At 37.6% G+C, this 27,641-nt stretch overlaps 3 protein-coding genes across 4 annotated transcripts; 2 read left to right on the top strand and 1 right to left on the bottom strand.

Moving 5' to 3' along the window:
* The first annotated feature begins 164 nt into the window (after nucleotides 1-164).
* On the top strand, nucleotides 165-17,573 carry LOC113115035 (smoothelin-like protein 2). Its single transcript, XM_026282248.1, has 10 exons — nucleotides 165-296; nucleotides 416-1,014; nucleotides 10,436-10,517; nucleotides 11,692-11,949; nucleotides 12,039-12,101; nucleotides 12,195-12,261; nucleotides 13,321-13,464; nucleotides 13,558-13,681; nucleotides 14,629-14,780; nucleotides 15,983-17,573. The coding sequence occupies exons 2-10, from the start codon at nucleotides 538-540 to the stop codon at nucleotides 16,107-16,109; spliced, it is 1,494 nt and encodes a 497-aa protein (XP_026138033.1). The 5' UTR covers nucleotides 165-296; nucleotides 416-537; the 3' UTR covers nucleotides 16,110-17,573.
* Nucleotides 17,469-19,354, bottom strand: vma12 (vacuolar ATPase assembly factor VMA12). The gene is made up of 6 exons (XM_026282252.1): nucleotides 18,766-19,354; nucleotides 18,607-18,680; nucleotides 18,430-18,519; nucleotides 18,300-18,342; nucleotides 18,102-18,214; nucleotides 17,469-18,001 (listed from the first exon to the last, which is right to left on the bottom strand). The coding sequence occupies exons 1-6, from the start codon at nucleotides 18,935-18,937 to the stop codon at nucleotides 17,906-17,908; spliced, it is 588 nt and encodes a 195-aa protein (XP_026138037.1). The 5' UTR covers nucleotides 18,938-19,354; the 3' UTR covers nucleotides 17,469-17,905.
* A 1,432-nt stretch (nucleotides 19,355-20,786) lies between these two features.
* Nucleotides 20,787-27,068, top strand: LOC113115036 (polymerase delta-interacting protein 2-like). 2 transcript variants are annotated; one of them, XM_026282251.1, is made up of 11 exons: nucleotides 20,787-20,985; nucleotides 23,780-23,855; nucleotides 23,938-24,038; nucleotides 24,133-24,229; nucleotides 24,365-24,440; nucleotides 24,972-25,079; nucleotides 25,169-25,305; nucleotides 25,640-25,666; nucleotides 25,782-25,907; nucleotides 25,996-26,075; nucleotides 26,266-27,068. In XM_026282251.1, exons 1-11 carry the CDS (start codon nucleotides 20,801-20,803, stop codon nucleotides 26,378-26,380), a joined length of 1,128 nt encoding a protein of 375 aa, XP_026138036.1. In that variant the 5' UTR covers nucleotides 20,787-20,800; the 3' UTR covers nucleotides 26,381-27,068. The 2 variants fall into 2 exon arrangements, with proteins under 2 accessions (XP_026138036.1, XP_026138035.1); XM_026282250.1 differs by having other exon boundaries at nucleotides 23,774-23,855.
* The last annotated feature ends 573 nt before the right edge of the window (nucleotides 27,069-27,641 follow it).

Raw genomic sequence — 27,641 nt, 5'->3', positions numbered from 1 at the left:
CAGGAGAAAAAAAGAGCGAGGAACAGGGAGTGAGAGAGCAGAGACAGAGCACTGTGTTGTGAAAGTGGAGATTAATACAAATACAGTGGAAAGGAGGAGGGGGAGCAGGGATAAAGTGGAGCACTATCTCTCCTCCTCTTTTCTCTTGTTCCCTCCCTCTCTCTGCTCCCTCCCCCGGGCTCCAGGAGTTGTAGGAGGTTAACGTGACTGTAAGAGCTGTACTTTAAATCAGCACAGCGGGTCGAACTCACACACTCAGACACACTCAGGGCTGAGAAATCACACTGAAACAAAAGGTCTGTAAACGCTCGCAATTTTAACATTTTCTACTTCTAAGTTGGCTGAGGTTTAAAGATGTGTTTTATTCATTAGATAATTAAACAAAGTTTGTATCTGACTGAGTTTGTCTTCGCAGGTCAGTCCCTCTGGATTTCTGTATGGATCTGGGACTGTAAACAATTTCAAGAGGGACATATCAGAGACCGATTTCAATTTGGTGTGGGACTGTAGAGCAAGGTACCTGGACTCACAGCGGAGATGGACGCAGGCCCGTTGGCATCAGTGACCGAGGGCTCTCTGGAAGGGGAGACGGTGTGTGCCGCTTTGGCCCGCTATGAAACCACATTGCGGGATGCGGTGCGTGAGATCCATGTGGACGTCAGTGCTTTCAAGCTGGGCATCGAGCGGAGACTAGAAGAGGCCGTTAATGTGAGCGGACCTCTGGGCCGGGCCGTGGCACAGCTGCAGCAGGAGAACCGGCAGCTCAGGGGGCAGTTAGAGGCCCTGACCCGACAGGTAGAGATGCTGACAGGGTCGGTGTGCGACAGAAGCGCACTTCTCACTGAAGGATCGCCGCCACCACAGAGCAACAGTAGCACCACAGGGCATCAGTCTCCACCGTCTGCGGCCCCCAGCGTAGCGGCTCTGACCGGCTCCGCCAGCGGCTCTGTCTCCAGCCCCACCGCCACGCGCTTCTCCAGCAGAGCCACCTTCTCCGTCACCAGCAAAACAAATGTGAGTAGACATTTCCGAGAATGTGTTTAGATGGAAGCGTGACCTCGAGTGAGGTCATTTCGTAGAAGTGGAAAGCATGAATTGATGTGAGGAACATTATGTTGGAAAACTAAATATTTAGACATATAGAGAGAAGCCCAAAGTTGGATAACGTATACAAACTAACTGAATGTTTGTAAGGGCAGATTTTGTCTCAGACCTTTGGCGCAGTCTCTGACAAATGTGGCATGATATTTGGATCAAATGACAGAAACTTCACAGCCACAGTGTTTAGGCACAATGTACAGTAAATCAATAATTCAATCACCAAGTGTTTTTGTGAAAAGCTACTAAGCTACTTGCCAAATTAATATCAATTATATAGTTACTTTACCATCAGAATTTAGTTGGATCTATTTTTAAAAAATTAATGCATTTTTGAAACTGCAAATGCGGCATAGAAGCTGCACCTGAAGTGGTTTACATTACTGAAAAGAGGCTGTTTAATGCAAGTAATGTTATGAAATTGATGCTTAAAATAATGAAATTGACAATGTGAGTTTATAATAAATGTAGAAGTTATGGAATTAAAATAAGGTAGCTGTGATGCCGCATTTAATTTACAATTTAGTTTTATAATGGCTTTTATGCAGCATTGCACATAATTTGGAGCGGGAACAAATCTGCCTTCACTCAGTCTGTGTAAAAGATCCACTTTAAAATGCTCAAACAACCCAAATGTTTTCTTCACATTAGTACTGATCAAACCTAGATGATTTTAGCTGATTTAGCAGATGTCATTCATTCAAAGCTTGCTTTATTTGATTATGTACATTTCATAGTTTGCATATTTATTATAGTGTAAACACTGCAAACTTGAAGGAGTTTAGGATCTTGAGATGCAGTTCTTGATATGATGGATAATAGCTCTATTCAGGATTACAGGACTACAGCTTTATTTCGCTTGAGGAGACTGTCTGTTGAGCTGAACCTGTTAGCTTCAAGCCTTTAACAGCTGCTACTTGTGAAAGTAAAACTCAAACGGTATGCATTCGTCACTCATTACTTGTGCTATGGAGTATAAAAATACTATCATTTGCATAGCATGCAAATTTCATTGGGTGTTTCATAAGGTCTTGTTTTAGACTTGAGGTTTGTAAACGTTTTTTCTAAATCATCATAATTGTGGTAGCAGGGAGTGCAGTTGATTTTGGCTGTGAGTGAGAGTCAGTAGAGCTGAGGAAGGCGGTTATCTTCCCTGTCACATCCACACCTGCCAACTGCATAATAAGAGAGCTACATTCTGGGCTTGTGAAACACTCAGAGACTGTTGTGGCAGGTCTGCAGTGCACTCCCTTTCAGGCTGAGCCTGCAGGAAAAAGTGAGCGATAGAGAGAAAGATTGGAAAGAGACAGCGAGACTCCACGTGGGGATGTGTGCTGGCCTGCCTCCACGTGGCTGTACTGAGAACACCTGCAGATATCACGAGTATCACACTTTATCTCACGCTCTTCCTTCTAACTCCGTGTCTGTCTCTGATCTTCCAGAGGCCTGATGTACTTTCCGCTCTTGGGAAATAAGAGTTTATCCTGGGCTCAATCTCAGACTGCCGCCACTGTATCTGAGGCAGTTCTTGTTCTTGTCTCTCAACTGTCCTTCTGTCTCACACGAAGCACTGTCTCCTGTCCTCTTTATTTATCACTCCCTCTCTGTCTTCCTTTCTGTCCCTCATTCTATGCTAAACCTCTTTCACTACAGTTTATAGTCCTCTGAATTTGAATTTAAATTGATGTAGCAAACAAGATGCATATATAAAGTTTGAATTTCAGTGTAAAGAAGTAGATTTAAAATTAGTTGAAATTCAAAGATTACATTAAAAAGATTAGATTAAACTTTGTCAAGGTTTAGAGGATGGATGGATGGATGGATAGAAATATTGATGATGGACAATAACGAGAACAAGATGCCAGGTTCATTATATATGTTTTTTCTGCAACTTTACTGTCAAAACTGTATCATCCTGTGTTCCTCTTCCTGTCCAGAGTTCAGGCGACCAGCAAATGCTTTTGCTCTGCCCTCACTGTGTGCTGTCTCCACAGAGGAGTCCTGCACTGCTGTTGCTAATTACCGCTGCATTTCTGCGGTTTCAATGGGCCATTGTGTCGAGACTCTGCCTCATTTGAAGTACACTGGGTGAGTCAGGATTTAAAGAACACCCAGGACACACTTTCTTTATTCAGCGGGATGTGGTGTAGATCTAGCACTGCCGAACTCCTCTGGATACTCTCGGGTTTGAAGGACAGGTGCTTGGCTGGAAACCGCACCTGTGGAGCCTGGTCCCACTGCACAGCGTGCATCGGCCTCGAGCACAAAAAGCCTCTTGCCCTCCATTGCTGCTGATGTGAATACATTTTTTAGGGGTCAGTGGGTTATCTTTGATTCTACTGTGACTCAACATAGTCACTGCATTGTAAAAGTCAGACACTTCGTCGTGTGTGTGTGTGTGTGTGTGTGCATCTCCAGGGCATGTGAGGGAGAGAGCGAAGATTGGATTGGGTGTTATATGTGCTAACTCTGTTAAAGCGTGCTCAGAATCTAAGAGAAAGGATATAGACACACGCAGGTGCACACAGACACAAATAAGCTAACAGATATTGCAGATATTTAGTATTAGACATAAACTCGATTTCCTTTTAGCTTCATGCTGTCAATCCCAAATAATGGAGATTATCCGGCCTGGATTTGGCCTCCGGATCCTTGTCTAAGAAGCTTTTATTTTATTGTTTTTTTTCAGCTGCTCTTCATAGTGCTTCAAGTTAGCAATGGCATCAGAGCAGATATTAACAGCTGTCTTCTAGTGATTCGTTTAGCTAAACTAGTTTACAGTGGGTTTCACAAATCTCTCGCCTTACTATTTTTTGTACTATTTTTCTCTAGATGTTTCACAGTTTCGTTTTAGCCATAGTTTTTGTATTTTGACTTTTTGTATTTTCCTTTAGTCAATATTTCATCAGGTTATACTGATTTATTAGTCAATTTTACTTAGCACCTAGTTTTAGTGTAGTTAAAGCGCATTGATGAGCTAGTGCAACATATGCAAAATATATTTAAACATTTTATACATTAAATATGTAGCACCTCAGTTTAATGATAATCATTCTCTGTTCAAAATTCTTAAAAAAAAATTGTGCATTATTAATATTTGCAGTGTTTTATTCAACAACAGTATGTTTTTAACTATTGTCATCATGATGCACTTATTTCACCTCATCTTCTTTTTACTGATAAAATCGAAACCCTGTGTTAATGGGTTTCTTCAGTAATCTCAGTAACAAAAGTCACTCTGCACATCTTCTCAGAGGGACTGAATCGTCTGCATTATGGAATTAAAATCATCCACTAGGCATGTTGCAACTAGCAGAATTTGCATTATTTTCTTGAGCCAAACTAGCCCTAAGAACAGTTGCAATGCACTTTTTCCACTAGGAAGACTGCATATTTCAGGATGTACTATTAAAGTTAATAAACTGTAAATTGTATGATGTAAATTTGATTTAGGAAGTGATAACGCATGAATATGTATATGATTTTTGTTGAGGAGCTTAAGAAAATTCATCTTCATGTCTATCTTTTCTGTGGATCGTCATATTGCAAGTATTTTTTCAATCAAGACGTTTTAAACTGGCAAAGAACCATTGACAATAAGTTATGACATAACTATAAACATTTATGCCTTCTGTGACATGTTTATACACACCACACATCTGTAGCGGGAAACGTTTTTCCTCTATATAAACCCCATGCTGCTGAGCTTCACCAAATGACCGTAACAGCACTTCAAATCCCATGTTTGGCTCTGGCAGTGTGAGAAACGCCCTCCCCACTTTGACTTGCCTCACCCCAGAGTGCCAGTACATCTAGTTTTCACCCATCTAATATTGCCAAAGTGGAGCTGTTTGTAAAACGGTCCACTTTGGTTACATGGAGCCCAGAGGAATGTCGTTTGATCTGACATGCTTGGCTTTAAATTTTGATTTTGGGAGTTTTTCTAGATTTGGACAGCCTGCCAGGTAGCCAAGTAGGCTTCCAAAGGCTTAAAGGCTGAGCATTTGTTTGCAAAGATTCACTTAAGCGTCCACATTTGCGAGGCTGCTGGACTCCAAGCCTTTATTAATGAGGCAAATGCATATGAAAATGCGCTTGTATTATTTTACGCTTTGGCAGGAGGTTTAAAGGAGCTTACCTGAACATTCTAGCATGTGTTTGTTTGAATGTGTTTGTGTGAAATATGTTTGACGTTTTCAGCTCGGCGCTGGCCCGAAGCCAAATCGCTCACAATGGAACAGATCTTTCGTTTAATCTCCTCCCGTTGCCTTGCCTCAATCTCCATGTCCAGCACAGATTCCTGGCAGAGAAGAAGGAGTAGAAAAAAAAACCTTTGCACAACTATTAATACAGCAGAGTGCGAGAAAGAGAAAGAGAAAGAGAGGGCGAGAAAGAGGGAAAGAGTGAGGGAATGCGAGAAGGAGGGTGCAAAAGAGAATAGATTGTGGATGGGGGGCTAGAGAAAGGCATCCAGCCGCTCCCATGCTGCCCCTGGCTCTCCTAATTACTTCCAGACAATGCCATGTATTTTCATCTCCGTGGTTACAGGTTAATAATTCTGTGTTTATGGGATGACCTCACTGCCCTTCAGGAACCATTGTCCCACCTTTTAGGAATGCGTAAGGGCCAAGATTGGGAGAAGTTAGGTGAAAAAGTTCTAGTTAAGACCTTGCCTATCCACCCTATATGGAGTCACATTACTTCACATTGGTGTCTTAGATGATGCTAGAAAGTCTAAAACACGTTAAGCTCTTAGATTTTGGCTGCAAACTCCTGAAATGGTCCATTTAAGTTGAAGTGTTTGACCTCTGCCCAGGTTTGTGTTCTCCATCTGGAGGTGGGTCTGTAGATGTAGCGAGTTCCTCTGGGCTACAAATCATCAATCGTGCTGCAGTGAATCATGTTGAAGTGGACTCGCTGCATGGTCATGTAGTTTTAATCTAAAGAAGAAGTTTCTCAAGATTCTAGGAGCTTGTGTGTCAGAACACGTACGATTGTTTATAGATGAGTTATGTACAGTTCAGTTTCAGGTGCACTTCCTACCATGAGGGTGTTTTGAAAAACCAAAAAGATGTAGAAATGTTTTGTTAGGCAACCTTAACTAAAATTCCAGGTGGTAAACTTGACTACATTTGTTACACAAATTAAATGAAATTAGAAGGTCAGATTAAGGGCTTGAATTGATATGGCCTGGAGGACAACAAATCTTTTTACAGTTTACATTTGTGAATGTGGGAGTATGTAGGAGTGAAAATGAAACACTCCCTGAGAAACCAGGAGGAATTCACGTAGTTCACATGCTGTTGAGTGTTCAAATGCCTCTTTACAGGTTTTCTTTCCATTCTTGCTTCTGTTAGAAGATAGAAATTGTGGGTTTTGTGGTGCTTTGAAAAACAGGTGTTTGGGCCTCTTTCTTCACAAACACTTGAGTTTGTGAAGGAAATTACAGAGCAAAGACCCTCACAAACCAGGCATCCCATCCCTGTCTGTCTCAGCTTTATAGACTCTACCTTTCTCTGACTTTTTAACAGCAGGAAAAACAACCCTTAAATTACTATCGGCTAAATTGGGGGACAAATATTTATCTTCGGTCATGAATGATTCGTTTTTCACATTTATGCGTTAAATAGCATCCACTCTGCTTTTCCTGATCATGACCCTCCTGCTCCAAAAGTTAGCCAAGCTATTTTTACATTGGAAAATATAAATAGCACTATCAGCGTGGCGTATTAATACCAGAGAGGGCCTTGTAAGAGCTGGCTATCTGTAGGATTTGAATGACAGGGGCTGATTTAGTCCTCTGAACCCTCCAGAGCTCTCCCACAAACATGCCCTCTATTGTTGTTTATGTGCCATTCCATTCCCCCACCACCACAACGTTCCAAGAATCTCAAATGTCACACTGAGGCAAGAATATCCTCTTACATACATTTAAAATCAGATGTGCACACACACAGCTCTTCGTCAAAACTGGCATTCATCTCTCGGATCATACAAAGAGCAGCTCTCTGTGTGCTCTTGCAGTAACAATGCTCAACTCCTATTTCACTCACCATCAAATCACTCTGAGATTATATACAATACAACCTTGTGGTTATCCACAGAAAAAATCGTCCTTTATGCACCCCAGCATTGCACAGGCAGGCTGCCAGAATGCTGGGGAAATTCTTATTTTGCCGTAGAGGGACATTTAAACTCACATGAAAGGTTTTTAGTGTGGGCAGTCCATTGTCTGAGCGGACTGTACATAGTAACCGCATTTAGAGGCAGAAGACTCCTCGAGGCCTTTTCTTGTCTTCTCACCTGCAGGAGTGATTACTGTGTCTCTGAAGGGGCTGCATTCAGTCCTCTAGTGGTCCGTTTCGAATAGTCTGAGAGACGACGCTGTTGTCAAAAGCACCCTTATTGTGTTTGAGTGTCCTCAGTCATGGAGGAACAGCACGTAACAGGAGACGAGTGACCCTCCCTGAGGACAGAAGGATAGACTGAACATTTTTATTTTTGTGTGTAGACTAGAGGACTCATTGGGCTGAACAACTAAACTGCCATGTTGATGATAATTGATATTGAAAATAGTCTTTTAAACGAATCATTTGAACCGTTTCACAGCAATGGCATTGAATTTGACTTGACTGTAGCAGTTAACAACTCAGTGATCGGTTCAAGATCAGATAGCATTGTCCATTTGACTGATTGAATTAATGACTCGATTATCTGCTTAAGACTTGCTCTGAGATCCAGTGGCTATGTCCGTTATCTGAATGAATCAAAGATTCCTTTCTATAATATATTACTGACATTAATAACATTCATTCATTTGTGAATTTGACCGCGTACTCGTTTACAAACAAGGCGCATTTCCAGACAAGATTTTCAAAAAGATTGAAAATAAAAGACAACGCAGTTCCGACTACATTGGATCTGACAGAAATGCCTCACCTCAAGTGTGAGTAACATTTTTTTTTATAACGTGGTCACTGTTGTTTTGTCTGTTAAATAGATCGTTTGATGAGTTATTTATGCATTTTTGATCTGTGAAGGATGTAGACTGTCAAACATGCACAACTATAAGTCAATTATAGCAGTGGGCGTTTACTTCAGAGTCTACAATCCATCACGCCTATTCAAACAGAGTGTTCTGGTGTAATGAGGGTCAAAAAAGGACAGAAAATTGCCTATTTCTTCTGATTTTGTTGTGGACTTCAGAGAATAGTCAAATAAAAAACAGAGTCAGTTCATCACCCCTTTTACTTAATGATCTGCTTGAACCTTGATCTGAGACCCAGTGGCTATATCCGATTTATGAATGAATCACTGATTCAATTCAGCTGATGTGATTTCATCAGTCATCAAGTCAGCGATTCAATAATCTGTTTGAGACCAGACAGTCCAATCTGGGAATATGTCATTCTTTTGAGTCCAGCAACTCACCGATTTGCTCCGAAACCTGATGGCATTGTCAGATTTGTGAATAAATCATTCTTTCAAGATTAAAGTTGGGATGAACAGCTGATGATAGTATCTTAATAGGTTTGAAAAATAAAAGCTAAATAAAGCGTCATGTTATTATAGAAGTGTAACGCATTGATAAATTAAAGAAGAACATCGATTATCAAAATAGTTGTTAGTTGCAGCCTTAGACTAAAGTGCTTTTCCACATGTTCTGTCTCACCTCCCTATTTCCTGAACTTGCTTTATTGCTCCTCTCTGTTAATGAAATGACGCATTCTCTGGGATGGGAATGTGTTGTTTCTGGAGGAAAAAAGAGCAACTGGGGTGAGTGCATGCAGTTCAGTGAACATGAGATGGGTGTGGTTAGAATCCCCCCTACACCTCTTAATTTAGCCCAGTGGCTGAGCAGCAGGTGACCTCTGTGCCAAAATAGTGTCTGAACCAATGCATTTGGAAGGAATTTCAGATACAAACCTTAATGGCTGTAGGCAATGTTTTTCCAAATTCAGGCTGTGCGAAAACAGCATAATACATGTTCCCTATTACTAAAAAGTCACATGTCTGCTGATATCCCCTAGAGAGACTGACACATGATGCAGTCCAGCATTGAAAACCTGCATGTTCAGCCAGCAAATCAGAGTTGCATATGCTTTGTTTGAGGTGAATTTTGTCTCCCCTATCAGCTGCCCCCCTCCGACCGCACGCCCCTCCTGAATTCTTTAGATGTGATGTCATCTGGCCCCCAGTTCAGTTACTCCTTGAGTCTCACTAGAAAGTTACTTCTCTTTTAAAATGATTTGATTGCGTGCCTAGTTTTTAATCTCTGTGTTTTTGCATTTGCACTCATAAATGAGCTCTTCTTGTGCATGAAGGCCCATTTGTTTGCATATTAGCATGTGTTTGCATGTACTTGTGAGGGTCAGGTTACACACAAAGGAGCTTTTTAAAGCCCATTGATAAGCTGCCAGGTAATTAATGACAGTGCAAGAGACAACTGAACATGCACAGTCATTAGTTTGGTTTGTCTCCAGGCCTTAAACAACTAGTTCACCACCCTCTTAAGAGGCAATCTGTTTTTATAATGGTTAGCTCATTGCAGCCGAGGCCAAACATCTGTATCTGTATAAGTATTTGATGGTTGAGGTCTGAAGGAAATGAAGCAAGGCGGTGACCTTCATGTGTCAGCGTGTAACTTCAAGGCACTTATGTTAGCATGTGTTCTTGCATTTGGGTCAGACAGAAGAGTGCATAGAGGGCACATGTGGCTATTAAAGATTAAAATAGACCAGCAAAGCAGCCATATCTATTGATGGCCCACATCAACTCTGATCCAGAGTTTTGATTTATTTTTAAAAGAGACTAGGCTTCTGTAAACATCACTGGACACCATAGTGATTTCATAGTGAACTCATCAATCAAATGTCTTTGATTAGATTACATCATTCACTTGATTGAGCAGAATGTGACCTTCTGAAGAACTCATTTGAAGCCACTTTGGCTCTTTTCATGTCTCTGATTAGCGTTTATTGGATAATCACATCATGTGTCTCATGTTCCTTACCGTGTTTTGGTGCTCAACAATTTGGGACTGTGCCTCTTGAGAAAGATACCTGTTTTTTTAAGAGCCTGTTTAAAAGCTATTTATTTATATAACCAATTTATTGATAACCATTTATCAAACATAAAAACATTTATTTAAAATTCAGCATTTGTCTAGCAATCGTGTTTAAATGCTGCAGAAGACTTTAGGCATTACAACATATAATGAACAGTATTTTAAAAAGTATATTAATTCTGAAATGAATATATACATACATTGAACAGTGTTATTAAAGTATTAGTCTTTTTAAAGATTAACCATAAGTGCTGCTTCTCTCTCTGACAGAGTGTTGAGCGAGATGAGCCCATTGAAGTGGATCCAGCACCAGTTTCCCAAGGCTTGGAGAATGGACACTTATCCTCAACAGGTTTTACCCATAATTGCTTCTCGAAATCACTCAAAACAAGTCGTAACAAAATGGAAACAAGCCTCAATACAACAGAAACAAGCCGCAACATAACAAAATTAGCAAAACACAACAAAAACAAGCCACAACACAATGAAATTAGCAAAACAACATAAACAAGTCACAACACAACGAAAATTTGCTAAATACAACAGCAACAAACCGCAACACAACAAAATAAGCAAAACACAACAAAAACAAGCTGCAACAAAACAAAATTAGCAAAATACAACAGCAACAAACCGCAACACAACAAAATAAGCAAAACACAACAAAAACAAGCTGCAACAAAACAAAATTAGCAAAATACAACAGCAACAAACCGCAACACAACAAAATTAGCACAACACAACAAAAAAAAGCTTCAACACAACAAAATCATCAAAACAACGCAAACAAAACACAAAAAAATTAGCAAAACACAACAGAAACAAGCCGCAACCAAATGAAAACAAGCCACAACACAACATAATTAGTCCTATGAATTGTGTGGTGGCAATTCTATTGTGTTGTGGAGATTTTGTTGTGTTGTGCATTACTGGTCCACTGTACTGACCAGGGTTTCAGCCATAAAAATAAAAAAAAAAATCTCATAAGATCATGAAAAAACCTGGAAGCATTGATGTTCACTATGCTTCTTTAACAGGAATTCATAAATTGCCCTAGTCAATTCAATAAACATGGCATTTAATAGAAAATTTTAAAAGAATTTTGTTTAAATTTATTCCAGCATAAACACACATCATTTGACAGGTAAAGTAAATTCAGGTGAAAATAATGTAGCTAATATAATTAAAATTCAACTAAAAAGTTGCATGGAACCAATGTACTGTAACAGAACAGTCAATATACTAAAAGTGATCCCCACACCACAACCATAAAAGTCGATAACCACACAAAAATATAGCATTGGAATTACTGTGAGAAAGATTTTTTCCAAGTATGAATAATAAAAATCTAAATCCACACGACTTTAAAGTGATTGAACCTTTGATGTGGCGGAGAACAGAACTGCAGAATGCACTTAGAATAAATATAACATAATTGTAAACTAAAAATAGGTCTTAGTATAAATGGCACATTATACTGCTTCAGTTGAAACTAATTGACCACAATCCATCATCTCTCCAATCAGAAAACTCCACTATACCTTTGAGGAGAAATTCACCACCCAACGGTGTGTCACAGGAGCACTCAGGCCCTGTTTCGATGGCGATGCCACACCTGCCGATCACAGCAACCACCAAAGTCGCTGATTCAGGAGTTATGAAAAGTCCTGAGTCACCTGGTAGCCCAATGCAAGCTACGCCATCAGCCATAACAGATTCACTGTCAAACAGTCAGCCGGTCACCAGTAATAACCAGCCACAACTAGAGTCTCATGTTCATGCAGGTATGACTATTACAACTTCACAAATTGAGGCTACAGATGAGTCTTTCTGCTGTCATCTCCTATATTTTGTGTTGGTCATGTGGTTGCAGTATCGTCTGTGAAAACATGGGCTCCAACTCCTGCCAGGACTATGGGTTCTCCACGGCTTAGTGGTAGGATAAATTCAACCTTTCTCTGTGACTCATATATACAGCAGTGCTTTTATCTGTCTCATTGTTTGAGTTGCTACATGTTTTGTCTTACAGAGAAAGCATCTTCGGCTCCAGCCAAGTCAGTGACTTACTCTGGGCTTTTCCCACACAGTACAGACAGGTGAGTCGAGTGTGAATATGTTTAAGTGCAAATGAAGGTTTACACTGAGCAAAATAGTCTTGGTTACACTTTACAATAAGGTTGCATTTTTATTATTAGCTATAGTACATTAGTTATAATAAACCGTGAACAAGCTATTTATTTGTATATCATTTATTTATCTTGGTTAATTTTAATATCTATATACAATGCCATTTAAAAAAAATACCTTTATTCAGCAAAGATGCATCACATCAGAAATGACAGTAAAGATATGTATAATGTTACAAAAGTTGTCTATTTCAAATATTGCAAAAAAAAAAAAAAAAAACATATATATTGCACAGACCAGTATGAGCATGTGACTCAAGTTCAGCGTTGCCATCACAGGAATAAATTAATTACATTTTAAAATATAAATAAATAAAAAAGAAAACCGTTATTGTAATAACATTTCACAATATCACAGTTTTTACTGTTGTTGTTTTTTTATCAAATAAATGTAGCTTTGATTAGCATAAGTGGCTTCTTTTAAAACATATTAAAATATTTATATAATACCGATTCCAAACTTTTAAACAAATTGTATTCTAAAGCATTTCTTAACACTTCAAGTTGTTTAAAGTAACATGATGTATTGAGAACAAACATGAAATAACAATGGGGAGTAGTAAATGTATAAATTACCATTAACTTAAAATTCTGCATTACATTTTTAGGTCATGATATATAATTATTGTAAAGTGCTTTCAGTATTGTATTTATCTGTCCTTTGTTTTGTTTCCCTTTCTAAACTATTTATTTTAAATGTTAAGTAATGTAACATATTTAATTAAAAGTGATGCTGTCTACCACACATCTGTGGGTGAGACAGTGTCCCTAGTAAAAAATAAATGGTCATTTAAAATGGTTCTAGGGACTATATTAGTCTCCTGGCTTTGTTCAAACCAAGCCTATACCCTTCACACAACTGTGAAATCTATATAAAAAAAACTTGCATAAATAATTTTATCATGAAGTGTTGCCAAAAAAAAAAGGCCTGAAATATATTTCTGGGCAATCATTTTCTCTTTGTATCAGGAATGTGGATATGTCAGGAGATTTATCCTTTGGTGGAGGTATTGAGCGCAGACGGGAGCTTGTGAGGTCCCAGACTTTACCTCGAAACATAGGAGCCCAGGCTCGCAGGTCCATTTTTGAAAGGCTAGACTCTGAGAACAACAGGTAATGGAATCATCTGCAAGTTTATGCAACTTTTCTTTCATGTTCTGAATTACACACAAAAAAAAAACTCTTGCATTGATCTTCCCAACTAAGTCGACCCAAGCCTGTGGATTCCAAACCAAAGCTGAAACGCTCTCAGAGTTTTGGAGTATCCAGTGCTAGCAGTATCAAGCAGATTCTTCTGGAATGGTGTCGATCCAAGACTATTGGGTACCAGGTAAGACATTCATGCATCATGGGATTTATCTGAAATCGGCTGAAAAAGGGGGCCTTGCACACATATAGTGTATTAAAACTATGGGTTAACAACACTTCAAGCTGATTAGGATTATCATGCATCAAAGGGCTTTCTATACTATTCTTCTCTGTTATTCTCTCCATTATAGCTTTAACGTATCAACTTCATTAGCATTGAAAAGAGAGCGAATGAACATTATGTGTGGTGTATTCTGCCTGACTCTAGTGCAGCTTTGCAAACCAGCCCATGTGGCTTTAGTTAGAGATTTTAATGTAATGGTCAAGCCTAATTTAGAGTCAACAGAGAACAGTACGTAAACATGAGAAGCAGAGCAGACAGCTGACAACAAGCATGACGGTTTCCATTTCCCTCAGTGACAGACAACGTCTGAGCCTGTCAGATTTGCCTGCTACGGATGAAAAATGAACACCATTAAATGATGAGGTGTACAGAAAATTCCAGCATATGAAGATAAGAGCCAGACAACAATAAAACATCTGCTCTGACAGCCACAAGCACGTCTGCAGACTCTCAAAGAAAACTATTATTGTTCTATGCCTCTTGCTTACCCAAGGTTCAAGTGAAAAAAATGCTAGAAGAACCTTCTTTTTCAAATGTATTGTTAATCATTATTATTATTCCTGTAAGATTTAGTATATTCTTAAATTAAATTGATAAACAAAAATATGAATTCAGCACACTACCCCAGCAAATTAAATGTTTAAAAAAAAATGTTGGCAACTGTCTTTTTTGATACCTTGTTTTATTCGGTTTATGTAATGAAAAAAATATGGTTTTATGGTTTTGTGTGTGTATTTTTTATTCAATTATTTTGATGGAAAATTACAAAAATAAAAATTAATAGCATGCACATTTGAGGGAAATATATGAATATAATAGCTTCACTCTCTCCCATTAATCTACAGAACATTGACATTCAAAACTTCTCATCCAGCTGGAGTGACGGCATGGCATTCTGCGCCCTCGTCCACTCTTTCTTCCCCACAGAGTTTGACTACAACGTCCTGTCCCCTGCTGACCGCAAACATAACTTTGAGCTGGCATTCAGCGCTGCAGAGTAAGTCATTGGAATGGAGGCAATTCTGTTCAGCTTTTCCACAATGGCATTGAGATGTCAACACACTTCATGGTGCTTTAACCTCTTAAAGTTGAGTAGTTTGCCTCACTGTCATCCCATCACACACTGAAAAGGATAGATAACCAAGAAAAAAAATACACAATTAACAAGAAAAATTATATACAAAAAAAACATATATATATATATATATATATATATATATATATATATATATATATATATACACACACACTTTTATTCAGCAAGGATGCATGAAATTGATAATTACATTTTTTTTTTTTAAGTGATTGTTGAAAATTCTGCTTTGCCAGTGCAGGAATAAATGAAATATATAGACAGAAAACTGAAAAATAATATTTCACAACATTTCTTTTTACTGTATTTTTGATCAAATACATGCAGCCTTCATAAGCATTAGACTTAAAAAAAAAACATTAAAGAAATGTACTTAAACATCAATATATTTTTTCCATTGTGTAAAAGCAATATTCTGTCATTTTGTACTCAGCCTCATATTATTTCAAACCCATAATGTCTGTCAAGCTCCAAAATACACAAACATCTGCATGAAAGTATCAAAAAAATGGGTCATTCTTGTAAAAATCCCCTTTTACATTTTATAGAAATTTGTAATGATATACGGTTGGGCAAATAACGACAGCATATTAATTTTCATTTAAAAGCTCTAATAAAGTATTAAAAGTCTTTAAATAGGAGTAGAGCGGACAGATGAGATGTGAACTTAGCGTGACCCGACCCAACAAGCTGAACAGAATGATTCCAAAATATAAGTTGACAGAAATCATCTGCAGTTGTGCTCCACATCACCTCACAGTACGGCACAGAAGATAAAGTTACTTAGTTTTCCGATGCGTCTGAGTCTTGGGTGTCCGCAAAGCACACTTTAAACCACTAACGCATGCCAACAAATCCCTGTTGAGCTCAAAGAAGCCTCCCCTTCCCCTCAAACGGCTACTCCAAACTAACAGCCCAGCAGCATGACATCATGCTCCTGCAACCCCTGTGTGCCAATTCCCACATTCTGAAAAACTGACAGAGACGTCATCTGAACATATGCATTACACTTATCATATTAACTTTAATAGTCAGTGGACATGGAGAATGAATAAATCCAGCTATACACGTCCAGCCCTGCTAAATCTGCTTCTCTGTATTTCCAGGAAGAAGGCTGGCTGTGATAGGCTCATTGAAGTGGAGGACATGATGGTGATGGGAAGAAAGCCAGACCCCATGTGTGTCTTTACTTACGTCCAGTCACTATATAACCACTTGCGCAAGTTTGAGTGAGATCTCGGCCTCTTCAGTCCCAGCTGAACACTCTGTGCTGTCCCCTGCTGGACAAAACTGAACTCTGATATTGTCACTATAGTATTTGGTTGCAAAATGTCTATGGTCACCCATAACATTTCAAGAATGATGCTTATGCAGTTACATTTTAGTCATTAACTATTTATACAGTCCTTTGAATTATGGCTTTTGTGTATGGCACACTCTTTTTAGAATGGTGGCCTCTGATTCATTACTAAACCGCTTGAAGTTAAAGGAATAGTTCTGCCCAAAATGAAAATGCACTTATCTTTAAACCATCCATGATGTAGATGAGTTTGTTTCTTTGTTGGAAATAGATTTGGAGAAATTTACTTCACTTCACTTGCTCGCCATTGGATCCTCTGTAGTGAATGTGTGTGGTCAGAAATTAGCGTTTAAACAGCTGATAAAAAGCATCACAATAATCCACAAGCAATTCCCATGAATCCAGGTCATCAATTAATGTCTTTTGTTTTGAACTTTAAACCGTTCCTTTCTGCTAAAATGCGAGTCCTCTGTCAAAATTGTGCTTTCTTCAGTGAAAGAGTCAGGTAAGAAATATGCAGAGATATGTATAGACAGTCCAAAGCAGTGCTAAACAAATATGCTGGTGGATTTTGATGTTAGAGGACAACAGGAGATGGACTTTTTTCCCCAGAAGGAATTGGTATCATCGATTGTGGAGTTGTTGTTGTTGTTTTTTTTTTTTTGTATTTTGGCCAGAAGCTTTGTTAATATAGAATGTCATATGGATTATTGTGATGTTTTCATCAGCTGTCCGACGGCACCCATTCACTACACAGGGTTAGCAAGTGATGTAATGCTACTTTTCTCCAAATCTGTTCTGATGAAGAAACAAACTCAAAGATCCCTACATTTTTGTTTTTGTGCGAACTAGTATTTTAAGTTCAGTGGATTATAGAGCTATTTCATAGACTGAAAAGATATAGACATAGAAATCTATTAGCAGATTTCATACTTACTAATAAAAGATAGAAAGAAATAGAAATGTACAGAAGATAAGGTACAATATATCTTTTGTTTTCAAATAGACTGGCACATTTTTTTATAAGTCTTTTTTTTTTGTGGCATAAAAGCATCGTTTCATATGCCACCCTGGGCTGCACGTTTCTGGTTGACTTTAATACTGTGTTTCTATAGCTTTGTTAAAGCTCAGGCACACAGGTGTATGTGCAGGAAGTACAGTACACAACATACATTAAGCACTGGATCTGCGTAATAACCGGAAATGCTGTAAACATGGTTAAACAAAGCTGGACTCTCAACAGTGCGCATCACCAGGGAGTGTGATATCATTTTGAATGCTTTTGAGTCAACTTAGTTTTTGAATGTTTTTATTATTTTCTTCTGAAAAAAAAAAGACGCTTTTCAACACAACATCTTGTGAGTCAGTAACAATCACAATAAACCATTTACAATCTTGTTTTTTAGTTATAAGTGAAGCAAGGAATAACCCTCCTGTAGAGGAAATCTAAATAAATACAAAGATAAACAAGACAACCTGATCATAATGTACCACCCAGTGTCTTGAGATCAAAGAAGTGGCTTCAAAAACCACTTAATTGATTAATTAACATTTAGATTAATTCACAGCTGTCTGATTAATTCTAATCTTGGGCATTTTAGTGTAAATGAAGCCTTTTTACTGAATATTCCAAATCATTTTGATTTGGAGAAAAACAAAGCTGCACAGTGGAAAAACATGACACAAAACAATATGGAAATATTGCAATATTGAATGATTTTAGTTGGTGTCAGGGCTCTCCAAGTTCTCCCTCCATAGTCCGAACCAGAACATAAAGCTCAGCAAGACCGACAACAGAAGCTGCAATCACTGCAGCTATAACTCTCTGAAAGAAAATACATACAGAGACATTAGAAATATGTATTCAGTTCCAAAACTAACCTCATTCACTGTGAACTGATGGTGTGAATGCTGTGCGCGCTTACCGCTGTTGTCTCAGTGAAGATATACTGGCTGCCCAGGTATGAGCAGGCAAATGCTGCAACTACAGTTACCAGGAAGTTGAATACAGTAACAACAACTGCCTTCACGGAACGCACTGCAGAACACAAATGACACGTGAGATGAACAAGACAGACAGACATCAAAAATGAGAAGTGAAGAGAAAAAGGGAACATCCTGACCTTGTCGTCCAAAATCTGCTAAAGTTCCATGATTATTCATTTCCTGTTGGGCCACATATAAATACACTGACACGATTTTCAGAAACTATTGAGCATGTGTTTAATATAAAGACTGTAGAGGAGAGTTCACCTGTGGATTTACATTCCGTGTTATTCTCTTATATTCCTCATTGGCGAGTTTTGCTTTAATTTTTTCTAAGCGAGCCACCAACTGGGGGTTCTGTCGAGAGGAAATAAATACAACTATTAAAAACATAATTCCTTATATTAATATAAACACAGAGAGTAATGAAATATTCTCATTTACCCTTGGAGCTGGGATGACTTCTGGAAGATGAAGTGTGCTGTCCTCAAACAGTTCATGAAGATACACTGGATGTCCTACAATTACATCACACATTTAGCTTGAAGTGTGCAGCAAGAATCAAAACGTTTCATTAATCTATAGAATGTGCACGTTTCTTACCATTTTCTCGAAGAAGCTTGTGTAGTTTTCTCACAGTCTTGAATGGTACGATGGACTGATCTGTCAGAGCCTTCAGTTCTTCCTTCAGCTCTTCTGAAACTGCGGATACATCCTCCAGCAAATCTCTCGCCTTCTCCTGAAATCTCGCTCCGATTTTAAACGAAGAAGTCATGATAATAAAGATGACTGCTAAAATGTTCAGAACACCTTAACGTGCGTTTAGTAGTATATTTCTCTCAGTGATGTATCTTGTTGTGTGAACGCTAAATAGAAAAGTAGCGGAAAGCAAAAAGGAACCTCATTTAATGTATCAAATAGCTATAACTAGTCAAATTAGCGTCACAAATTATACAAATGAAAAATAGAAAATATCCCTAACAAAACTTAACTATGTTGTTTCAAGTTAGTTGTGTATTTTTATCTTAATTTGAGCATGTTTCCTGTTTCCATCCGTGCATGTCAGCTGATTTCTTCTTTAGTGTGTTTATAGGCCCGTTGCAAACCAACTGCACAATCACACAGCGCCACCTACTGTCAAGAAACATATTCGTCCTTGAAGATTGAGGCGTAAGACGGGGTTTTGGTAAAATGTTTTCTATTAAATGTAGTTTTTAAAATGATGCTTTAAAAATAAAGTCACTTATTTCTATAGGATATTTGTTGAATAGATTAGCTTTGGATATATTTTAAGCTCTTGTTCAAGAATCAAAAACAAGGGTTTGGATTTACTATAGTTCAATTTCTTTATATGATATTTGGCAACAACAACAAAAAAAACTAACAAAAAAAATCTCTCTCTCCCTCTCTTTATTTTTTTTATTTTTTAATGAATATTTGAAAAACCAGTAACAATTCATTATTGTCAAATCATAACAATTCAACAACAGCCCAGGGTCATTCAGTCTTTCAGTCCAGAAGAAGTGCCAAGTCCATTGTTCTTAATGCTTAATTTGAAGAGAAAGCTTGAATCTTAAAAAGAGGTTAGCATTTAGAAAATTAACATTTATGAATATGATATTTAGCTAACAGGAAAGTAAGGTTTATTAAATAAGTACTGCCTTTTTCACATTCATGAACACCAATTATTACATATATAAACTCAAAATTAGGATTCACATAACATTTGATAAAATCAAGAATGTCACACCAAAATGCAATTCCAGAAAAAATGTACAGAGGTTTCAGGGTTTTTTTAACAGAATGAACAGGTGGTGTTAATACCATTCTTAAGTCTTTTAAAAGAGCACTAAAATCTATGAATCTTCTTAAATGTAATTTCCTCTTAGTGACAGGAAATTGGAAAAAGAAAATCCTCTGGAAAAAAAGAAAAGAAAAAGAAAATGTTCAGCAAATGTACCACAAAAGAAACATCCTAGTCTTAAATTGATCATTTGTTTTACTTCATTCTAATGAATATGACTTTTCTAAAAGGAAAATAGTTATTATTTATCTGTTTTTGTTATTAGGGAAATTTAATAGTCATCAAAATAAATGGAGCAACATAAAACCCAGTTTTGCTCATTTTCAAACAGCCTTTAAAGCTTATTTAGAATCTATAAAGTCTTGAAAAATTCGTAAAGCTCAAAAAACTGTCGCTTCTAAATTAAGCATGTGCTTGCGATGCCTTTTTATTTATTTATTTTAATTATTATTTTATTGTATTGTTTTTTATTTTATTTTTATTAAAATTGTTTCATTTTGTATATCCAAAATGCGTAAATGCGTAAATATGAGAAGTATGTCAAGAACTTGTAATTTTGAAAGTTCATTTAAAAAAAGGAACAGAACGTAAGCTTGACCCGGAGCTTTCTGTGGCTCCGTAGTGACGTTTCCGCTCGCAATGAGTCATGGGAAATTGAGTGCCAATTTGTAATGTCCAATATTGTAATAATAGGGTAAAAACTTAATAAAGCCTAATTTTAAACTCGTGCATCTGAATATTCCTTAATTTCACGCGCTTTAAAAGTAAGTTTTGGGTTAAACATGTATGATATTGACTATGACCGTGTGTTCATGTGCAGATAGCTAAAGGAAGATGGCAGCGTGTGCAATACGTCGGGGCTTGTTGTCCAGTGCTAGTAAATATAACCAGCACAAATGCACCCACAGAATTCTGAGTGTAATAGATTTCAGCAGCGGACTAGATCCGAAAAGAGCCCAGCCGTTGTGTTCAGCATGCAGGTTGTACAGTTTTCAACAGACGAGGTTCATGTCATCACGGTAAGAGCTAACGTTATTAAAGCCAACGTCCTACCGTGTCCTCCTGTTACATAACTGTTGAAGTTATAGGTGCAGCAAACTATTTTGACAGCAGATACTTTAACGATGTATCTGTGAAATGCATTCATGTTTATAAAGAATTTATCATCAGCTGTCATGTGTTTCATATTATCTGTTGCTATAGTTTGAAGGATTCACATGTTTGCATACCTGCTAACGTTATACTACTGCCATATTGTTTCAGTGCTCAGCTCTCTAGTTATACAGTTCATTTAAATGTTTTAAAATTCCATTGGAATAGGACAGGTACTAAAACACAAATTGAGGCCTACAAGAAGGATAAACCTCAGCCTTGCTTTCAAACCCCCAAAGACATTTTTGATTACATAAGTGACAGTCTGGGCCTAAGCCTGAGCCAACGGACAGTAAACAATTATTATTTTTGTGGCCTGCACGTCTTTTCTCTTTTGTGCACCATGAAACTTTCATGTTAGATGTGGTATGTCCAAATAATTTCAGATGTTGACCACAGTTGTTGGGATGTGTAATTCAGTGGTGTCATCCACTATCCCATACCAAAAAATAAAAATTCTAATATATTTTTAAGTATGTGTTTCAAAATATATTTCCAGAAATATATATTTTATGCCAATATACTTTGGCCACTTTTTCGTATATTTTTCAACAATATTTTCAACATTTATATATGTTGAAAGACATTTAAATAAAAATTAAAGTAAAAAATATTTAAAGATATTTTAAATTATATTTTGCTATCATATATTTTAATCCAAGAAAATACTTACACATATCTAACTTTTGAAGAAAAATGTACTTTACAAGGAACATACTTTACAATGTACAAAAAATAGCCATATACTATACATACTATATATCTAAATAAAAAAGAGAATATCATGGAAAAGTTATTTTTATTTTTTTGTAATTTAATTTAAAAAAAAGCAAACATTCCTATATTCTAGATTCATTGCACACAAACTGACATTTTTTACATTTTTTGTTTAAATTCTGATGGTTACGACTTACAGATAGGAAACTTAAAAATTTAGTATCTCAAAAAATTTGAATATTTCCTTAAATATCAATCAAAAAAAGATTCACAAAACAGAAAGTTCAAGATCTCCAAAGCAGGTTTAATTATGCACTCAATACTTTGTTGGGGCTCCTTTTGCACAAATTACTGCTTCAATGTAGCGTTGCATGAAGGCGATGAGCCTGTGGCACTGCTGAGGCATTATTGAAGCCCAGGTTGCTTTGATAGCGGCCTTCAGCTCCTCTGTATTGTTTGTCAGATGTTACTTCTCTTTCTCTTCACAATACCCCATAGATTCTCTGTGAGGTGAGGGTCAGGTGGGTTGGCTGGCCAATCAAGCACAGTAATATCATGGCCATCAAACCAATTGGAAGTGGTTTTGGCACTGTGGGCAGGTGCTAAAGTCCTGTTGCAAAATGAAATCAGAATCTCCATAAAGCTTGTAAGCAGATGGCAAAATCTCCTGGTAGATGGCAGCATTGACTTTGGACTTGATAAAACACAATGAAGCAACACCAGCAAACGTCACAACACTCAAATCATCACTGACTTCGGAACTTCACACTGGACTTTGGATTCTGTGCCTCTCCAGTCTTCCTCCAGACTCTAGACCTTGATTTCCAAATGAAATGCTAAAAATACTTTTATCTGAAAAGAGGACTGTGGACCACTGGCACTTAGCAACAGTCCAGTTCTTTTTCTCCTTACCCCAGGTGAAATGGTTCTGACGTTTTTTTCTGGTTCAGGAGTGGCTTTGTTCTAGAAATGTGACAGCTGTAGCCCTTTTCCTGAAGACATCTGAGTGTTGTCTTGATTTGCCGACTCCGGCTTCAGTCCACTCCTTCTGAAGCTCTCCCAAGTTCTTGAATCGGCTTTTCCTCACAATCTTCCCAAGGCTGTGGTCATCCCTGTTACTTGTGCACCTTTTCCTACCACACAATTTCCTTCCAGTCAACTTTCTATGAATATATTTTGATACAGCACTCCGTGAACAGCAGCCCTTTCAGCAATGACCTTCTGTGGCTTACCCTCCTTGTGGAGGGTGTCAATTGCCGTGTTTCCACTGAAATTACCCGGAACATTTGTACCAGGACGTGTACCCAGACGTGTTGTTTTCTGCGTTTCCACCTTTTTTTTTTTTTTTACCCGGAACTTTGTTTAGTTCATGGTTCCTGCGGTGGAAACATACCGAGTACCAGCCCAAAGTCCCTAGTTCCTGGGTAAAGTTCCTGCGGTGGAAACTGTCTTCTGGACAACTGTCAAGTCGGTAGTCTTTCCCATAACTGTGGTTGCATGTTCTAAAGTAGGCCAAAAGGTACCCAGAATTTATGTATCAAACTAGTCAAGCTCAAAATGGAATATTCTAATTTTCTGAGATACTGAATTTGTAATTTTTTCCCAAGCTATAAGTCATCACCATCAGAATAAAAACAAAAAACTCGTGAAATATTTCAGTTGTGTACAATGAATCTAGAATATAAGAAAGTTTTCTTTAAAAAAAAAAAAATACACCTATGTGTGTGTGTGTGTGTGTGTGTGTGTGTGTGTATATATATATATATATATATATATATATATAAAACATTATTAAATAATACAAACTGTAGGCTATTGTAAGATTGGAAATGTATTTTCTTGCCCCTGAAATATTTTTTCTGTGCTGTTAGGGATCCCAGCTATGGGATATTACAATTTAAGTTTTTTTTTTTTTTTTTACTGATTAATTCTTGGCAGAAACAGACCGGAGGGGAAAATACTAGAGCCTGTTGGAGTTTTTGAAGCTTTGAAGCAGCATGGCAAATATGAAACTGGGCAGGTCAGTGATCATTTTAAACACAAAACCCGTCAAACTGATTCCTCTGATGTCAGTATTCTAATTCTGGATGTGCAATCCTCAGCTATTCCTGCACAGTGTGTTTGGTTATAGAGGCATTGTGTTATTCCCCTGGCACGCTCGTCTGTATGATCGAGACGTGAGTCCTGCTGCTGCTACTGACAGGTATGAAGTAGAGGATTTTTTTAGGCTTATACCTGATTAAATTATTTAGGCTATGTTACAGCTCAATTGTCCTGTTTGTTCTGTGCTTTTTCAGCAAGCCAGACTCCACAGCCCATGGCTCAAAGGAAGTGAAGGGCAAGATGCATACATACTACCAGGTCCTCATAGACACCAGAGACTGCCCTCACATAGTAAGTGGCATCAGCTGACATATGCAAATAGTGAATTAATGTAGTGTACATATGTTTGGCTTGGGTGACTTAATGATTTTAGTTCAATCATGAGTCCATTTTTAACCTTAGTGGCTGTGTTTTTGTCACCATTAGTCTCAGCGATCTCAGACTGAAGCAGTTACGTTCCTGGCAAATCACGATGATAGCAGGGCCCTGTATGCAATTCCAGGTAACTCTCACAATCAGCCACATAAAGATTCAGCTATCTTTAAAGGGATAGTTCACCCAAAAATTATAATTCCGCCATTAGTTACTCAACCTCATTTCACTCTAAGCCCATAAGAACTGTGTTTATCTTGGGAGCACAAATTGAGATATTTTCGATGAAATCCAAGAGTTTTCTGACCCTCCATAGAATTAAAGAGGTTTTTTTTGTTTTCTTTGTGCACTCAAAAGTATTCTCGTAGGTTTGTAAAATTAGGGTTGGACTTTTTGACTCTTAACAATATCCTTACTACTTTTCTGGGTCTGGGAGCATTTCAGTTACATTGCTTTTAATGGAGGGTCAGAGAGCTCTCGGATTTCATTAGAAATATTTTAACTTGTTTTCCAAAGATTAAAGAAAGACTTAAGGGTTTGAAATGACATGAGGGTGAGTATTTTCTTTTTGGGTAAACTATCCCTTAAATATAGTTTTTTTTTTTAAGTTCCATTATCTATTATTTTATTAATTTCTTCCTGGTCTGCTTATGTCTTGAAGGTCTGGATTATGTGAGTCATGAAGACATCTTGCCTTATAACTCCACTGAGCAAGTGCCCATCCAGCATGAACTGTTTGAACGCTTCCTTTTGTTTAACCCCTCCAGAAGTAACTAGTCCACTTATGCTTTTGCAGCAATATTCAAACTTTTACTGATAAAATGTTTCTAATGGATTACATTTACTCTGTTTATTTAGATCCTCCATTCACTGCAAGAGATACCCTCCGGGCCTGGCAGGAGAAGAACCACCCCTGGCTGGAGCTCTCAGATGTGCACCGTGAAACCACAGAGAACATCCGTGTCACCGTCATCCCCTTCTACATGGGCATGAGAGTAAGAATAGAGGGTTGCTATGTGTTGCAACAATTTCCTCATTGCAGGTTGCTGTAAATGTACTAAATGTATACATTATTATGTATTATAGACCTTAGTCATGGTAGTGCCATATTTAATCTAACCAGATTAAGATCTATACACTACTGTTGAAAAGTTTGGGTTCTGTAACAAATGTAACATTATAAATGTCTCTACTGTCAATTCGGATCAGTTTAATGCATCCTTGCTGAAGAAAAGCCTAATTCATGTATAATTATAATTTATATTTAGAATATTGTGAAGTGAATGTAATTCATAGTCCTGATTCTGACCTGTTTTTGTTTGTCAACAGGAGGCTCAAAACTCCCACGTGTACTGGGTAGGCTAAATTACCTAATTATGTTTTTTTTTTTTAATAATAACTCAATAAAAGGGTTATATATAGAATGGCCATTGGTGACCTGTTAGAGATAATATGTTGATGTTTTCCTCAGTGGCGGTACTGCATCCGTCTGGAGAACCTGGGCAATGAGGTTGTTCAACTCAGGGAAAGACACTGGAGGATCTTCAGTCTCTCAGGGACTCTGGAAACAGTCCGTGGAAGAGGAGTGGTTGGCAAGGTCATTAACTCACAAAAGCATAAACCAGAATTCAAGACTATGGAAATATGATTTGTTTGCTGAATGCATTCCATCATTATTTCACCAGGAGCCTGTTTTGTCAAGAGAACAGCCAGCATTTCAATACAGCAGTCATGTTTCACTTCAGGCACCCAGTGGACACATGTGGTGAGATTATCAACATACTCCTACAACCAAGCTCGCTTTGTTTTGTTTTGTTGTTTTTTTTTTTTAAATCATGTGGCCAGGATGTCTGGATGCTTGTTTTTGGTGTATCTGAATTGACAATGTGGTTTTGCTCTGTTATGTTGTGTTTAAGTAATGACGCATGAACATCACGTTTTGTTTTCTTGTTTAGGGGGACATTCTGTTTTGAGAGGACAGATGGCTCACACTTTGACGTGCGCATTCCACCCTTTTCACTAGAGAGCAATAAGTATGACAAAGCTCCCCCAACTGGCTATCCCTTGTAATAAACCTGCACCATCACTGCTCAGTTCAGCATCCCTACAAGGCTGTTCATTTGGAGATCCATGTTTTACCTTCCTTATGAGTGCTCCTTGAATATACAATGGTTTTAGCAAAGCATCTTTCAGTCTCTGACTGCAGCGCTGAATATTTGTAGCAACTGCATATCTTTAAAGAAAAAAAGGAATAGTAAGTCAAAATGAGGAGTTATTAAATGTGAAGCAAGTGTGTGATGGGGATGTGATCCTTTCAAACTCTTGCACCTCGAAAGGCCGTATTAAGAAGATTTGAATGTGGTTTGTTCGTTTTTTTCTTCTATTTATTTGGATGGCTGTGTTCATCTATTGAATGAGTTTATTAGCATTAATCAAACATGGTCAATCTATCTTTAAGTTTAAACCCCTCTTATCATCAAGTCCTTACTTATATACTAGGGAAGACAGTCAGTGGACATTCTCCAAATACCAATAAGTCTAATTGATGGCTTGCTGCAAAGATTATTCTAAGGCCATGCCAAAGTCAGCCAGTCAAATGTGGTTTGACTAAGAAAGCCTAGTGGGATAAAACTGTAGTAGAGATCATCATCTTGTAACCAACCTTTGATCATATATTTGGATTTAACTGCTGGATGATGAGCTGCTTTTTGTTAATGTAAATATGTTTGTAAAAGCATAAATAAAATGATATTTCCAATGTTCTGTTCTTATTATGATTGATGTGGTATTCAAATAGCTGCTGCTGTTCTCTACGAAGATATGGCTTGAAATAGGATCAATAATTGGTCTGGTCAGTTACTTCACATTTTCAATGTGATTTATTTACCTTATAAAACACTCCATAGTTCTTTATAGGAATAGTTAACCCAAAATGGAAATGTACCATCTGAAATGTAGAAGAACTCTATTCTCCATCAGCTCAGATTTGGATAAATTTAGCATTGCATCACTTGTTTACGAATGGATCCCCTGCAGCGAATGGGTGCCAAAAAGTCTAAACAGCTCATAAAAAACAAAACGGTAATCCACATGACTCCAGACTATCAGTTAACATCATGTGAAGCAAAAAGCTATTTATGAAATAAATAAAAAAAAACATCATTAATGTGTTTTAAAATGAAACTGTTGTTTCCAAAGCCAAGCTCTCTGTCCATAATTTTGCTTTCTCCAGTGAAAAGTTCACCCTGAGTCAATAAAGAAATATGCACAGATTAAGCACCTTTTACAAGCAAAAACAGTTCCATACAACTATTTTGGTGGATTTTGATTT

This window comes from Carassius auratus, chromosome 15, assembly GCF_003368295.1.
Source record: "Carassius auratus strain Wakin chromosome 15, ASM336829v1, whole genome shotgun sequence".
NCBI lineage: Eukaryota > Metazoa > Chordata > Actinopteri > Cypriniformes > Cyprinidae > Carassius > Carassius auratus.
This window is presented reverse-complemented; position numbering and strand designations above follow the sequence as displayed.

What these genes read in the sequence shown, in the direction of transcription:
- vma12 (XM_026282252.1), bottom strand. Translation starts at nt 18,937, where the DNA reads ATGACTTCTTCGTTTAAAATCGGAGCGAGATTTCAGGAGAAGGCGAGA. An exon ending in CAAGCTTCTTCGAGAAAATG is followed by an intron (nt 18,681 to 18,765) that starts GTAAGAAACGTG and finishes ATGTAATTGTAG; the next exon opens with GACATCCAGTGTATCTTCAT. An exon ending in CACGGAATGTAAATCCACAG is followed by an intron (nt 18,343 to 18,429) that starts GTGAACTCTCCT and finishes GTGGCCCAACAG; the next exon opens with GAAATGAATAATCATGGAAC.
- LOC113115036 (XM_026282250.1), top strand. Translation starts at nt 20,801, where the DNA reads ATGGCAGCGTGTGCAATACGTCGGGGCTTGTTGTCCAGTGCTAGTAAA. An exon ending in GCAAATATGAAACTGGGCAG is followed by an intron (nt 23,856 to 23,937) that starts GTCAGTGATCAT and finishes TGCAATCCTCAG; the next exon opens with CTATTCCTGCACAGTGTGTT. An exon ending in CCTTCTACATGGGCATGAGA is followed by an intron (nt 25,306 to 25,639) that starts GTAAGAATAGAG and finishes GTTTGTCAACAG; the next exon opens with GAGGCTCAAAACTCCCACGT.
- LOC113115035 (XM_026282248.1), top strand. Translation starts at nt 538, where the DNA reads ATGGACGCAGGCCCGTTGGCATCAGTGACCGAGGGCTCTCTGGAAGGG. An exon ending in AGAGTCTCATGTTCATGCAG is followed by an intron (nt 11,950 to 12,038) that starts GTATGACTATTA and finishes ATGTGGTTGCAG; the next exon opens with TATCGTCTGTGAAAACATGG. An exon ending in CTAGACTCTGAGAACAACAG is followed by an intron (nt 13,465 to 13,557) that starts GTAATGGAATCA and finishes TTCCCAACTAAG; the next exon opens with TCGACCCAAGCCTGTGGATT.